Below are 16,302 nucleotides of genomic sequence, written 5' to 3' on the forward strand. Positions count from 1 at the left end.
AAAAAGAAAAATAAAAAGCCCATACAGATATGGTTAATAATATATGACAAAAGGGCCACATACAAATTACTGATGAAATCATAACCTTATGAAGAAGTGAAGCTTTCCCTTGGCCCAGTTACTGATTCATGTGAAAAAAAATGTATATGTATATATATATATATGCTTAAACTTTTCCTAACATGTCCATATCTTCCTTTCTTTTAATAAAAGTCAAAGACAGAGCAGTCCCATTCCTCCTTGGTCTTCCTCTGTGAAACCAAAGTAACTAGACATAACACAAAAACAAAAGGAAACTTGGGACTTGAGAAACGACATGACACTGAGTTTTCTTGCTGTCTCTTGTAGTCTGAGGAAAGGCTGATCACGACCTCACTTCACCATCTCCAGGTGCCATTGGGACCGTCCAGCCACTCCCTGACCTAGCCTCTATGGGAATAAACAAGGCGGTATGAGATGGAGCTAATTAGGACCCCGCTTTTACCCCCTTCCCTGGTGTGTGTGTATTGAGGAAGGAGGATGCTGAACCTCTTCCCTCAAACAGCATTAGTAAGAAAGAATGAGTTGGTGACGAGTCCTTTCACAAGAGACTAATCAACGCTGTCCCGCATCCATTCCTGTGACCGCTGAGCTCCCATCCTCATCCTAAAACAACAGAGCAGTGTGAGTGAACCCTGTTTCCCCCTTCCCTGTTGTGGGCAAGGCCTAGTAGGGAAGGTCCATACATATCCCACTCAGAGGCAAGTAACAAGGCAGTGAAAGCATGATTCCACTTTCACCAGGGAGATGTCAGGAAGCCTGCCAGCGAAGCTGAGCTTCAATACGTCACTCTCGGCGTGGAGGCAATGTGAGCTTGTGCTCCTTGAGCCAGCGTGATGCCGGCAGGTCTACAAGAAAGCTGAACTGCCACCCACCCCATTCCTCATGCTACACCTTACCTCACTTTCTAAAAAAGCATATTAAATAGGCTTGAGAGTCTCCTAGGGTAGTATCTAAAATGTCGAAAGGATACAGTAAAAAGCCATTCATCATATCAATAGAGAAATCAAAACCTGAATGAGCAAAAAACAAAACAAAACAAACCACTGATACTGATACCAAGATAAAGCTAATGTTGAGATTAAATTATAAGGATTTTACAGTATCTGTCATTAAAGTATTGCAACAAGCAAATGCACATGCTCTTTTATTAAAGACTTATTTATTTTAGACTGAGAGAGCATGAGTGGGAGGGGCAGAGGGAGAGAGAGAGAATCACAAGCAGATGCCCTACGAAGTGAAGAGCCCGACAGGGGGGCTGATCTCACAACCCTGAGATCAAGATGTGAGCCAATATCAAGAGTCAGTTGCTTAACCAACTGCACCACCCAGGTTCCCTACAATTGCACATTCTTTTGAGACAAATAAAAAATAGAAAATCCCAGCAAAGACATAGAAGTCAAAAAAATATGGAGATGACATATGATGGATTTGATAAACTTTCAATAGATCAACAGAATTTGGCAATCTGAGTAACAGAAAGTAGACTGAAAAAGAACAAAGGAAGTTTTAGAGACCAGTGAGACAATACAAAAAAAAAAGCTAATGTTCATAAATTGGAGTCTCAGAGGAGAAAAAAACTGGGTGGGGTTGAAAATATGCTCAAATAAATAATGGCTGAAAACTTCCCAAATAAATAATGGCTGAAAACTCCCCAAACTTAGGAAAAGAAAAAAACTATACCTATAGAGTGGACTCCATGCAAAGCAAAGATCATAATGAAATTTCTGGAAACAGAAAATAAAGAAAAAATCTTGGAAGCAGACAGAGAAAAGCAACACATAACCAATAGTGGAATACCAATTCAATTGACATTGGGTTTCTCATCTGAAACCAGGAAGGCCAGAAGTGGCACAGTTTTCAAGAACTGAAATTTTAAATATCTACCAATTAAAAATTCTATATCCACTGAAAATATGTTTTTTTAGAAATGAAGAGAAAATAAAAACTGTCCACTCAAAGGAAATGGAGATAATTTTCACTAGCAAAACTATCCTTCAAGAATCGGTAAAGGAAGCCCTTTATATTTTTTACTTTGTTTTTATTGGAGTTCGATTTGCCAAAATAGAGCATAACACCCAGTGCTCATCCCATCAAATACCCCCTCAGTGCCCGTCACCCAGTCACCCCCACGCCCTCCCCACCTCCCCTTCCACTACCCCTAGTTCGTTTCCCAGAGTTAGGAGTCTTCATGTTCTGTCTCCCTCACTGATTTTCCCCACTCATTTCTTTCCCCTTTATTCCCTTTCACTATTTCTTAAATTCCCCATATGAGTGAGACGATGTGATGATTGTCCTTCTCTGATTGACTTATTTCACTCAGCATAATACCCTCCAGGTCCATCCACGTGGAAGCAAATGGTGGGTATTTGTCGTTTCTAATGGCTGAGGAATATCCCACTGTAGACACAGACCACAGCTTCTCTATCCATCATCTGTCAACGGACCCTGAGGCTCCTTCCAGTTTGGCTATTGTGGACATTGCTGCTAGAAACATTGGGGTGCAGGTGTCCTGGCCTTTCACTGCATCTGTATCTTTGGGGTAAATCCCCAACAGTGCAATTGCTGGGTCGTAGGGCAGGTCTATTTTTAACTCTTTGAGGAACCTCCACACAGTTTTCCAGAGTGGCTGCACCAGGTCCCATTCCCACCAACAGTGTAAGAGGGTTCCCCTTTCTCCACCTCCTCTCCAACATCTGTGGTTTCCTGCCTGGTTAATTTCCCCATTCTCACTGGTGTGAGGTGGGATCTCATTGTGGTTTTGATTTGTATTTCCCTGATGGCCAGTGATGCAGAGCATTTTCTCATGTGCGTGTTGGCCATGTCCATGTCTTCCTCTGTGAGATTTCTCTTCATGTCTTTTGCCCATTTCATGATTGGATTGTTTGTTTCTTGGGTGTTGAGTTTAATAAGTTCTTTATAGATCTTGGATACTAGCCCTTTATCTGATATGTCATTTGCAAATACCTTCTCCCATTCTGTAGGTTGTCTTGTAGCTTTGTTGACTGTTTCTTTTGTTGTGCAGAAGCCTTTTATCCTGATTAAGCCCCAATAGTTCATTTTTGCTTTTGTTTCCTTTGCCTTCATAGATATATCTTGCAAGAAGTTGCTGTGGCCAAGTTCAACAAGGGTGTTGCCTGTGTTCTCCTTAGGATTTTGATGGAATCTTGTCTCACATTTAGTTCTTTCATCCATGTTGAATGTATCTTTGTGTCTGGTGTCAGAGAGTGGTCCAGTTTCATTCTTCTGCATGTGGATGTCCCATTTTCCCAGCACCATTTATTGAAGAGACTGTCCTTCTTCCAGTGGGTAGTCTTTCCTGCTTTGTCGAGTATTAGTTGACCATAGAGTTGAGGGTCCACTTCTGGGTTCTCTCTTCTGTTCCATTGATCTGTGTGTCTGTTTTTGTGCCAGGACCACACTGTCTTGATGACCACAGCTTTGTAGTATAGCTTGAAATCCGGCATTGTGACATGGATGGAACTGGAAGGTATTATGCTGAGTGAAGTAAGTCAATCAGAGAAGATAAAGTACAATCATTATATGGTCTCACTCATACTGGGAATATAAAAAATAGTGAAAGGGATTAACACGGAAAGGAGAGAAAAAGAGTGGGAAAAATTAGAGAGGGAGGTAAACTATGAGAGACTCCTAACTCTGAGAAACAAACAAGGGGTAGTGGAAGGGGAGGTGGGCGGGTGGAGGGGGTGACTGGGTGACGGGCACTGAGGGGGGCACTTGACGGGATGAGCACTGGGTGTTATACTATATGTTGCCAAATTGAACTCCAATAAAGAATATATATGTATGTTTTTACATATATATTTTTATTTTATTTATATATATGATGATAAATGGGGGTAAATTATTATTATCTAAATTTAAAAATTCAAATAACATCTTAAATAAAGAGATAAATTATGTTACAATAATAAAAATTTCAGGAATGAGAGTTGTTTGAGGTAATGTTCAAGGGGAGGATAAAAATCATTGATGAATTTGGGCTTCTTTTCCTTTATAGACTTATTTATTTGTTTTATGAGAGAGAGGGAGAAGGAAGGAGCAGAGGAAGAGGGAGAGAGAAACTCAGGCAGCCTCCATGCTGAGCGCAGAGCCTGGGCTCAATGCCATGACCCATGAGATCATGACCTGATCCAAAACCAAGACTGGGATGCTTAAGTGACTGAGCCATCCAGGCATCTCAGTTTTGGACTTTTATAAACTAAATAAATTTATATAAATTATATAAATTTGTCATTATCTATTGAGAGAACAGAATTTGAGTGTATAATGTCCAAACTACAGAAGAAAATAAATAGCATGAAGAAACATGTAAGACAATCAGAAAGTAATCAAGAAAGCAGATAAAAATACTTAAAAAAACAAAGCACAATATAAAATGGTAGCTACATTTAGCTACAATGGTAGCTAAATATCAATTGATATTTGATATATCAAATATATCAATTATATTAAATTTATTATATTAAGGTTCTTGATTTGCCTCTGATTTTGTTCCTTACTCTTTTCTCTTAGAAATCTTTTAATGTAAAAGTAATACTCCTTTTATAACCTATTGCTTTTATTTATGCAAAGAGAAAAAAGAATGCTTATGCAATGGCTTTGATTTCACATCGCTTTGTATTCTAGAAATGGTAGATAATTGTAAAATTAAGGGAAAACATTTAAGTGAAGGGAGATCTCTAGGAGATTCACAATTATTTCCTCCCAATGAAATGTAGCTTGCATTTTTGGTGACACTAGCTTCCCAATTTAAGAGGTGAATAAGATCCAAATTATTTTAGGCTATTTTAAAAATACTATTTACTGTTATCATTGTGGTGAAGTACACATAAATAAAAAAAACATTCTGCAGAGAACTATTTAACAACATTTGGTGCATTCGTAATGTTGTGTAACAACTAACTCCAGTTACTAAACATTTTCATTAACCCAAGGGGACAGTTTGTACCATTAAATTGTAACTCCCGATGTCTCATTCCTTCATTCCTGCAACCTTTGGCCATTTACTAATCTGTTCTCTGTCTATATGGATTGACCCACTCTGGATATTTAACAGGAAAGGAATCATACAATATATGGGACCTTTTGTGTCTGACTTTTTTCACTATCATAAAGGTCCATACCTGTTGTAGCATTAACAGAACTGTACTCCTTTTCGTAGCTGAATGCTATTCTTTAGTATATTATGTACAATTTGTTTACTTAGTTGATGAATATTTAGGTTGTTTCAATTTTGGGTTATCCCGAACTCCTGTGAACATACATGTACATATATTTATTTGAGTATCTGCTTTCATTGCCTCGGTATATACCCTGGAATAGAATGACTGGGTCATATAGTAACTGTAAGTTTAACTTACGGAGAAATCTCACCACATCCGTAATTTTCCTTTTTTAAAAAAAATTCTAGGGGGCCATTCTAGGGGATGTGAAGTGATACATATCTCATTGGGGTTTTGATTTGTATTTCCCTAAAAAATAATGAAGTTGAGCACCTTTTCATGTTATGACACAATGTATATATTCTCTTTGAAGCAATGGGTTTTTAAGTCCTTCACCCGATTCTTTTTTTTTTTCCTTCACCTGATTCTAATTGAGTCACTCTTTGTTCTTGATTTGTAGGTATTCTTTGTATGTCTTAGATATAACCCCTGACCAGATATATGATTTGCAAATATTTCTCCTATAAGGTATCTTTTCCGTGTCTTGATAATGTTCTTTGGTACATCAAGGTTTTTAATTTTGATGTAATCCAGCCTATTTTTGTTGTTGTTGTTCATGCTTTTGGTGTATATATAAGAATTCATTTGCAAATCCAAGTTAATAAAGATTTATCCCTACCTTTTGTTTCCTTTTTAAAAAAGAATTATTTATTTATTTTGGGAGAGACAGAGAGGAAGAGAAAGACAAAAGACAGTTCGGGGTGGGGACAGAGGGAGAGAGAGAGAATCTTGAGCACAAAGGCTGAACCAGGGCTCGATCTCAGAATCCTGAGATCATGACCTGAGCTGAAATCAAGAGTTGGACGCTTAACCAACGGAGCCCCCAGGAGTTTTCTTCTGGGAATGTTCAGGTTTAGCTGTTGAGTCCATTTAAATAAGTTTTGAGAAATATCATTGATATATTTAAAAAAAATAATATATATATAAACTAATATATATTAAAAGCTCTAGCTTTTAAACCAGGGAAATGTCTCCTCCAACTTTGTTCTTTGCATTCAATATTGTGTTGGGTATTCAACGTCCTTCGCAGTTCCATATTAATACAAGTTTGTCCTTCCTACTTCTAAAAAGGGACGTATGGAAATTCTGATAGGGATTGCAAAGAATCTATAGATCACCTTGGGTACATTGCCATCTTATCAATATTAACTCTTCCAATCCATAAACAAAAGGTGTACTTCCATTTTTTAGCTCTTCTTTAATTTCTTTCATCAATGCTGTATTTTCCAGCATACAAGTCTTTAGACTTGGGTAAATTTATTCTTAGGTATTTTATTTTTTAGATGCTATTGTAACTGGATATTTTTCCTTAATATCCTTTCCAGGAAGTACCTTGCTTGTGTATAGAAAGACGACCGATTTTTGAGTGTTGATATTGAACTCTGCAGCTCTAAAATTTTTTAGCTCTGATACTTATTTTGTGGCTTCTTCAAGATTTTCTATATATGGGATCATGCCTTCTGTGTGTAGAGAGTTTAGCTTTCTCCTTTCCAGTTTGATGCCTTCTTCTTATTCTTCTTACATTATTGCTCTGGCTAGTACTACCAGTAAATGTTGAATAGCAATGATGGAAGTGGACATCCTTGTTTTGTTGCTGATTTTAGAAAAAAGCTTTCAGTCCTTTGTTATTATGTTAGCTGTTTTCATAAATGTTCTTTAGTATATTGAGAAAGTTCTCTTGTATTCCTAGTGTACTGAGTGTTTTTATCATGAAAATACTTTTTTTCAAATGATTATTATGCATTAACTGAGGCGATCATATAGCTTTTTTTTTACCCACCTTCTTTCCATTAATATAATATATTACATTGATTGATTGTCCTATGTTGAATCACTCATGCATTCTTGGATAAATCCCACTGAGTCATAGAGTATAATTTTTTAAATATGCTGTTGGACTCAGTTTGCTGGTATTTTATTGAGGATTTTTGAATCTATATTTATAGGGATATTGGTGTGTAGTTTTCTTTTCTTCTGATCTCTTAGTCTGATTTTAGTGTCAGGCAATACAGGGCTCAAAGGATAGTGAGTTAAGACATATTTTTTCCTCTTTTGGTTGGAAGAGTTTGAAAAAGATTGTCACTTATTCTACTTTAAATGTTTAGTAGAATTTGCCAGTGAAGCCAGCTGGGATGGACTTTTTGTTGTTGTTGTTGTGAGGTTTTTGATGACAGATTCAATTTCTTATTATAGGTTTTATTAGATTTTACATTTCTTTTGAGTTGGTTTTGATAATTTACGTACTTCTAGGAATGTGTCAATTTAACGTGATACATGTATATATCAGGTATACATATATATATATAAATACATATATGTACATATGTATATATCAGACTAAATACATGCATTAATGATTAATTATATAATACAATAATTATACATTATAATAATTAATAATTATGATATTAATTATTAATATATAATTATATAATATATACGTATAGTTAGTTGTTTACAGCACTTCTGTATAATCCTTTGTATATTTGTAGCATCAGTAGTAATGCCCTCATGTTCATTTATAATTTTATTTATATCTTTTTTTTTTCTCTGTAAATACAACTAAATGTTTGTCAATTTTGTTGGTCTTTTCTGAGATCTAACTTTTGTTTTATTGAGCTATTATTTTTCTATTCTGTTTTATTTATCACCAACTAATCATTTTTATTTCATTTCTTCTGCTGCTTAAGTTTTAGATAACTCTCCTATTTCTAGTTCTTTAGGGTGTACAATTAGTTTGTTGAATTGAGCTCTTTCATTTTTTTCAATGAAAAAGGCATTAACTGGTATAAATTTCCACTGAGTACCACTTTATCAATATCTCATAAATTCTGGTATGCTGTGCTTTTACTATCGTTTATTTTTGAGTGTTTTCTAACTTTCCTGAGATTTTTTTCTCTGACCCATTGCTATATGGGATTCCCCAATGCCCCTCCTGTTAATGATTTTTGGCTTCACTCCTTTATAGCCTGAAAAGATACTTTGTATGACTTAAGTATTTTTAAATACATTGAAACTTGTTTTGTAGACTAACATATGGTCTCTTCTGGATAATGTTTGTACAGGAGAAGAATGTATATTCTGCTGTTATTGGGTATGTTGTCCTTTAGGTCCAGTTGGTTATGATATTGTTTAAGTAGTTATTGCCCTACTAATCTTCTGTCTAAATGTTCCGTCTATTATTGGAAGTAGGGTATTGAAGTCTTCAACTATTATTTTAGAGCTGTCAGTTTCTTTTTTAAAAAAGTAGTTTTTTAAATTAATTAATTAATTAATTAATTAATTTATTCATGAGAGACACAGTGAGGTAGACACACAGGCAGAGGGAGAAGCAGGATCCCTGCAGGGAGCCCGACGTGGGACTCGATCCTGGTACCCCAGGGTCACGCCCTGGGCTGAGGGCAGGCCCTCGACCCCTGAGCCACCCAGGCACCCAAGAACCATCAGTTTCTTTCCTTCATTCTACTAATGTTCACTTCGGATGTTTGAGGGCTCTTTTGTGTGATATTTATGTATTTTTAATTGTTATGTGTTCTAGATGAATTTAACCTTTAATCAGCATATAATGTATTTTTTATCCATTATAACAGGTTTTTTTTTTTTTTTAAAGATTTATTTATTTATTCCAGAAATGAAAAGAGAGAGAGAGAGAGAGAGAGAGAGAGAGAGAAAGGACAAAGGGAGAGAGGGACAGAGAGAGTCCCAAACAGACCCCCCGCCAAATGCAGAGCCCAATGTGGGGCTTGATTTCACAACCCTGAGATCATAACCTGACCCAAAATCAAGAGTCAGACATTTAACTAACTGATCCACATCAGTTAGTTAGGTACCCCCTCTTGTAACAGTTTTTTTTTACTTAAAGTTTTTTTTTTGGTCTGATATTAGTATAAGCCACTCCGCTGTCTTTTATTTGCTATTTGTATGCAATATCTTTCCCCATCATTTCACTTTTAACATCTTTGTGTCTTTGGATCTACTGCCTCGCCTTCCACTTTCTGCTTGGACTAATCCTAGAGCCCATGAGTTGAGAGCATAAGATCTTCGCAAGAGTTTTTAGCCGTGTGTCCTGCCTTAGGTAAGTGAATGGCCTTCTACATCCCCTATATAGGGGGAATGTATAGATTTCCCAAATTTTCTTCACAGGTTTTTATTACTCAGTTGTACTGCTTCAACTGTAATCTTTTGCCCCAGACAGCTGCAGGTGGCTCATTTGTCTTATGATTTTTCCCCCTTGAGTTCTGAGTTGGACCAAACAAAGACAAGTGCCGCACCTTGGTCTTTTAGGAAGCTCCCAGACAGAACAGACAGATAAACATATTATTTGTTAGTAAGCTAGTGGATCCCTGGGGGGCTCAGCGGTTTAACATCTGTCTTCCGCCCAGGGCGTGACCCCGGGGTCCTGGGATCGAGTCCCACGTCGGGCTCCCTGCATGGAGCCTGCTTCTCCCTCTGCCTGTGTCTCTGTCTCTCTTACTCTCTCTCTCTCTGTGTCTCTCATGAATAAGTAAATAAAATCTTTAAAAAAAAAATAAAAAATAAGCCAGATCTGCTCCTTCCGGAACCAGAAACCCGAAGTCCACATTAGGGGCAGGCTGCTGTCTTCAAGACTGTCACTGAGCTGGGAGGAGGATGGAGAAATAACAAATAAAAATATCACTAATTTTTCCTACTTTCTGTAACTTTTTTCTTGATTCAGAGTTCTGACAAAGTTGATTCTGACAGTTTTTGCATGATTTTTTGGATGCTTCTGTGGAGGGATGGGCTCTTAAAGCAAACTACTTTGCCATTTTCAGTGACATCACATACAAGTTTAACTTCCTTAGGGCTAAACTGAGCATAGTAAAATACTGAATACAACGGACATAAATCCCTCTCTGCAGTCTTTCCATATCTGATTTAATTTTGTCTCTGGAATGGCCAGGAGTTCAGGGGTCATTTAGTATTTCCTTTACTGGAAGTTAATAACACAACAAAAGCAAATTTATTCCTTTAAACATTTTTTTCCCTACAGTTTAAATATGGGAGATGCTTTTGATTTAATCAGAGATTTTTCACTTGTTATTCGATCCATCAGGTATAGTAAACATTTGGGCTAATATAAACAGCTAAACGTCATTAAGTACAAATAACAATGATAATAACTTAAACATTATTTTTTTTACAGGATTTTACTAACTGAATTATGTGATAGTGAAGATGATAATGTTATGTTGGCATTTAAACAACTAAGTGAAACATTCAAGACAAAACTTTGGGGGAAAAAAAAGACATTGATAATGTTAATCTTTATTGCTGTGATCCTGGAAAATAGAAATGGTGAAGAAATATTCACCCTTTTGTGTTTCAGAAAATGTCCTGCTATATAGAACCATTCTTTCTCATATGACTTGGATAAGACTTGCACATGACCCCTGTTTACCCATAACAATCCTCAACACGCCCTTCAAATTCCTACTCTTTGTCTCATAAATGATTAATTGAACTATTCTCCCCTACTGACCAATCTGGACAAATTGTAGGCTAACTTGACTTGACTAAACTTTACTCAGGTTTCTCCTTTCCTTGGACTTTCATCCACCCTTTGGTTCCTGCTGAAAACTAACTGGAGGCGTCCCCAGATCAACTGTCCATTCTCAGTTCAATGACGGGCAACGTTAACCAGAGAGATCCCCACGGGGATTGTCCAGTCACACCACAAGTTCATCCCATTCCTCCGCACTCGATTCTTTCCAGCCTTGTTTATTCATTCCTATAAATTAAACATCCTTTGCTGGTTGATGCTTGAGCCCCCTGCAAACCTCACGGTCCGAGCGTCCTTTCTGTTGCAGTAGCCCTTCTTTCCCTATTGCAGCTCCTCTCTCCATTTATTGCAATAGTCTTTTTGAATAAAATCCCTCCCTAAGTCCAGATTTGATTTTGATTTGACAACACTGTGCCATACCAAAGAAAAAGCTTTACCTAGCTAAAGTATAAATTCCACAATGTCCTAAAGTACTACACAAACATGTCCTAACCAGGAAAATTTTAATTTAAATATCTAAATTATCAGTAGGAATTCTAACAACTTTGCTTGTTTTAAAACTCTTAGCTGAAAAAAATTGTAGAATAACTATGCTTAATATTTCAAACAATTACTACCTTTGACTGAAATGCTAAAGAAATATTTTATTTTTTATTTTTTTATTATTTTTTATTTTTTGAAATATTTTTTAAAAGATAGAAATCAAAGCCAATTTAAAATATGACATATACCTCAGCAGCAAGTTGAAATATTGGAAATGATTTCAGAAGTCTAATTATTCTGAAATATTTCATGTTGTGCCCAGTCACTGTGTTCTAAATGTCCTGTATCATTTTTGACTGTAAAGAAACAGGTTCTGAATGTATTTTTCACTTCTGAGACTGATTGAGACAGATCTACAGGGAATGGGCTACAGGCTATTGAAAAAACATCCCATGTTAGAATAGAGGACTCCTATCAACTTCACCAGTTCCTCTAGATTTACTGCATGTGTCCTCATTTTCCTTGGTTGACTTCATTAAGTGCTGCTTCCTGGGATCTTGGGTTTTGTCTTTTCCCTTGCATATATTGGGAGCCCTCTGTTGTGGACTCACCTGTCCCTTTTTCTGCTTTTATTCTTGGCTAGTTTGTGGCATCAATCTAGATGGTCTCCCCAAACTGACCTTGTGAGTATTTTTCCCTTGCTGCTCCTAATTTCCTGAATCTTCAGACATGCAAGGGGCCAGGCTTTCCTGATGGCACAAAGCACATAGTAACTTCCAAATGACTTTGATGTGGATGTTAAGAAGGAAAGACAAAAACAATAAGCAATGACATTTATGACACTGCATGGGCAAATGTTGGGTTGGGTAGGCGCACATATTTAAAAAAAAAATGGGCTAGAAATAAACTGCCTTTACCAGAATGGTTGTCAGATATACTCACCCTCAACCCCCAGCTCATGTATGCACTCACACACAGACACAGACACCCATTTTCACATCTGGCTCTCTTACACATCTACGCCTGACAAGCGTCTACCTGGCTGCATCTTGCAGTTTTGTAACTTCATTTTCTTTTAAATAAAGGCAGCTTTAGACGTTCACTGTAGCTTTATTGCATTTGTAAGAAAATATTGAAAATTTCTCCAAGGGGGTTCGCCACACACCGTGTTTTCCCCAAGCGTGCTAAGAACAGCTCTAAGTAGATTTTCTTATAGGGAATTTATAATTCACATTTAAATAAAATATATTTGGGGACGCCTGGGTGGCTCAGCGGTTGAGAGTCTGCCTTTGGCCCAAGGCGTGATCCCGGGATCAGGGATCGAGTCCCACATCGGGCTCCCGGCATGGAGCCTGCTTCTCCCTCTGCCTGTGTCTGTGCCCCTCTCTCTGTGTCTCTCATGAATAAATGAATAAAATCTTTAAAAATAAATAAATAAAATATATTTCAGTGAATTTTTTATTATTCCATTAGACACAATTCAGTAAATTTCTGATTTCGATGACAAGTACAAATCCAGTCTCACGTATTTTTATCAATAGATTTTTCTTTGGCTTAGAATGATTTTAAAGAGAAAAGAAAATATGATTCTATAGTTTTGCTATAATGTTTCTAATGATGCAAACTTATTGCAACTCTGTATTTTGACAAGTTTCTGAAGAGGAGTACAGTGTCCTTTGACTTAGTAGTCTTCAGCATCCCCAGCGCAGATGGCAAGCAGAGCTTTCTCATAATGCCCTGAAGCAAAATTCTGAAACAAACAAACAAAAAAAAACCAATGTATTTGAAATAAAATATCTTAGTGTTTCTAAAAACGAAGCATGATTCTTCTGAACTGCAATGAGGAAGATCCATGGGCCATTAGCATTTCCAAAATTGTTGACCTTTTTCATCTAAAGATTTAGTATGTCCTGAGAACTATTTCGAGTGGAAGTTATTGAAAAATAATACCATGGTTATAGTCAATACAATAGGGTTCATCTAAAGTTGATTGAACTCTAATATGTATTTATGAAAAGAATAACTCACAGTAGAATTAAATCTTCTCCTCAACTTTGAAAGAGGTGCCCTAATATTATTGCTATAAATCAGTTCAGAATCTGAAAGGCAAGTTGACAATATGCCTCCAAAGACTTCAAAATGTTGTACTCAGTAATGCAGTAGTTCTACTTCCAGAAATATAGCCTAAGAAATGATCAATTATTGATGAACACAAAAACTTACACCAAAAAACATAGACATTTTGTATAATAGTGAAAAAGTAAAAAAGCAATAGTTAATAATGTGGGGTAGTTTATGTATTTTATAACTTAAACAGTGGAATACCATGATTCAATAAAAGTATTCCTTTATGTAGTAAAATATATATATAAATATTATATAAATTTATATATATAAAGGTATTATATATATAATTTATATGTGTATAAAATAGATTTATATATTTTATTTTATTTTAATATTTAATGTTTAATATTTTAAATATAATATATTTATATTTATATATTTATTATATATATATAAAATATATATATATTTTAAAGAGAGTGTCTAACATTTGCTACTGATCTTCTGTGATGGAGAATAAGGGCAATTTTTATGATTCTTTTTACGGTCTTCTACAGTTTCTAAGTTTTTCAAAACAATAATAGTAATAAATAAATAAATGGAATTATAAAACCTGTGTTAAAAATCAACTATCATATTTAATGTTCTCTCACACAAAGTCATGTAATTATAATTCACTGTTTTAAATGTGGTCAAGTTACATTAATTATATGCAGACTTTGAGGTGACTGTGGTGAAATGCAGTATCTATATTAGAATTATTTTATTCATTTAGAAAATGAGTTAGGACATGTATTTCTCAATGAGAAATATTTATTGCCACTAAAAGCTTAGGGTTTTGAAGGTAGGTGCAAGGAGGGTTTTATCAAAACGAAGGAATAAAATTTCTCTTAACTGCCACAATGCCTCCTTTTGGAAACCACTTTGGCTGTGCAAAGCCCTACAGGGTCTTCTGTGTGTGTGTGTGTGTGTTTTTCTGATCTTTTGGTCCTTAGGTTGTCAAGTTGCTTCTGGATCCCTCTTTTAATCAACTGAAAAGCCACTTTATGCCACTGAAAATGTCAGTGTAAAGCACTTTGAACAGGTAACAGCACTCAGCTCTCCGTGCGAAGAATAAGGTAAGATAAAGCTCCCTTGGTTCAATGTTCTGCTGAATTTCGTCCTGAAATTCTTTATGATTTTTCTGAATGAGAGGTGAAATATTTTAGTTTTAGGTTAGATGCCCCAAATTACATAGGCGGTCCTGTATATTCTAATAATTCTTTATTGGGTCTTATCAAACTGCAGACTAGCGGGTGGGCGTATGGGATGGCGGGGCTGACTGTGCTTCTGAATCACCGCTGCTTTGCTGTCGGGGCTGAAGGGACAGAGGGCCGGAGAGTGTTCCAGAGCACAGAGCGGCCAGGTTCGGTTTGTCCGGGTCCCCGGTTGTGGGGTTTCCTGCGGCCCTGCCCTCTGGGCCTCTGAGGGGGCAGCTGAGCGGACCTAAGGAGCCTCCTCTGGGTCCGTGCGGCCTTACAGCCAACTGTGCCTTCCCTGACACAGCTCAAGCTTCGAACTGAAGTCCCAGAAGGCACAGCCACGCAATGAGGCGATGGATATTTTACCTGAATCCATCAACGATTTTTGTTTAAAATACATCAAAGAGAAGCACAGTGCTGCTGGGGTGAAGGCATCGCCCCGTTTACCCGGGAGGCCTTGAAGGCCGCGCCACGTGCCGACCAGGACCGTCCTCGCCAGCAGAGCTAACTGTTTAGGTTCTCGCACGAGGTCATTTAAACGAAAGCTCTTATTTCAGTTTCAAAAAGGTTAAAATGTGGGTCAAAAGCAAATCACGTGCAGGAGGTTTACTTTGATGTCATGGAATAGGGATTTCCCGTATCTCTCTTTGTATCGTTTCCTGATGGTCATCAGGTCTATCTCACTTCTGGCGATTAGGGTCCTGATTACAGTTTTATTATGGAATCCGAAGTCCTAAAAGAGAAAAGGAGAGGAAAAACAATCAGAAAGCAGGGCCTTGAGGTCAGTCTACCCTGCAGAGCTCGTGCCCCTTGCCGGGCTGGTTCCTGCGCAGACCCTGCGGGCCCCGAGGCCTGGGCCTGGGCCTTGCCCGCGCCCGCGGTGCCCGGTGCCGGGTTCTGCCTTGTGTCCTTCCGTCTGTGGATTCGTTTCGTGCAGGTGTAAGTGACACGCTCTCACCTCTTCGATCATCCCAGTGGTCCAAGGTCTATGCGGTACCAAGGCCCCGGGACCTGATGTTTCAGCAGGCAGCTTTGCACCCTGGTCATCCCGACACCGTTGCTGCCTGTCCCCGAGGCCGCGTCACAGCGGCACCATGTATCTCCTGTAGCTGGAAGTTTGGGCCTCCTAATCCCCCAGCGGCTCCCCCGGCCCCCACCCTCTCCCTCTGCGACCAGCAGCCTGTGTGCTGTGGCCAGGAGACGGTTTGCGTCTTCTTTAATCTACACGGAAATGAACTAGCAGAGTATTGGTCTTTTCCTGGCTGAATTATTTAATGTAGCCTCATAGCCTCTGCGCCCACCCATGCCCCACGTTTTGCCGATGGCAATACCCCATTATTATGTTATGACTAAGTCATATTCCTGTGCATGGGCCGCCCGCGTGTGTGGCACGTTGCTTGCTGCCGGACACTGAGGCTGCTTCTCGGCCACTGAGGCTAATACTGCGCCCAGCGCAGGGATGCACCCGCCTCTTCAAATCGGTGTTTTCCTTTTCTCTGAATAAACAGTGGGAAGTGGGATTGCTGGATCGTGTGGCAGTTGTATTTTTGGTTTTTTTCAGGAAACTCCATGCTTTTTTCCCATATTGGCTGCCCCAGGGTTCGTCGCACCAGCGGCCCATGAGGGCTCTCCCTGCCCCGCAGCTTGGCCCACCGAGGCTCGCTCTTCTCCGTCTTTGCACCGACGGCCCGGCTGGCAGGCACGA

At 38.1% G+C, this 16,302-nt stretch overlaps 1 protein-coding gene across 2 annotated transcripts in view; it reads right to left on the minus strand.

Annotated features, from left to right (window-relative positions):
* Positions 1–12,884: 12,884 nt before the first annotated feature.
* Positions 12,885–16,302, minus strand: part of ANXA10 (annexin A10) — a 100,756-nt gene continuing 97,338 nt past the window's right edge. For both annotated transcript variants that reach the window (XM_041738629.1, XM_041738628.1), the window contains 2 exons: positions 15,208–15,330; positions 12,885–13,039 (listed from right to left, as the gene is read on the minus strand). In XM_041738629.1, coding sequence (XP_041594563.1) covers positions 12,971–13,039; positions 15,208–15,330 — 192 coding nt within the window. In that variant the 3' untranslated portion in view covers positions 12,885–12,970. The remainder of the gene's footprint in view (positions 13,040–15,207; positions 15,331–16,302) is intronic.

The sequence above is a fragment of the Vulpes lagopus genome, chromosome 23 (genome assembly GCF_018345385.1).
Source record: "Vulpes lagopus strain Blue_001 chromosome 23, ASM1834538v1, whole genome shotgun sequence".
Classification (NCBI taxonomy): Eukaryota; Metazoa; Chordata; class Mammalia; order Carnivora; family Canidae; genus Vulpes; species Vulpes lagopus.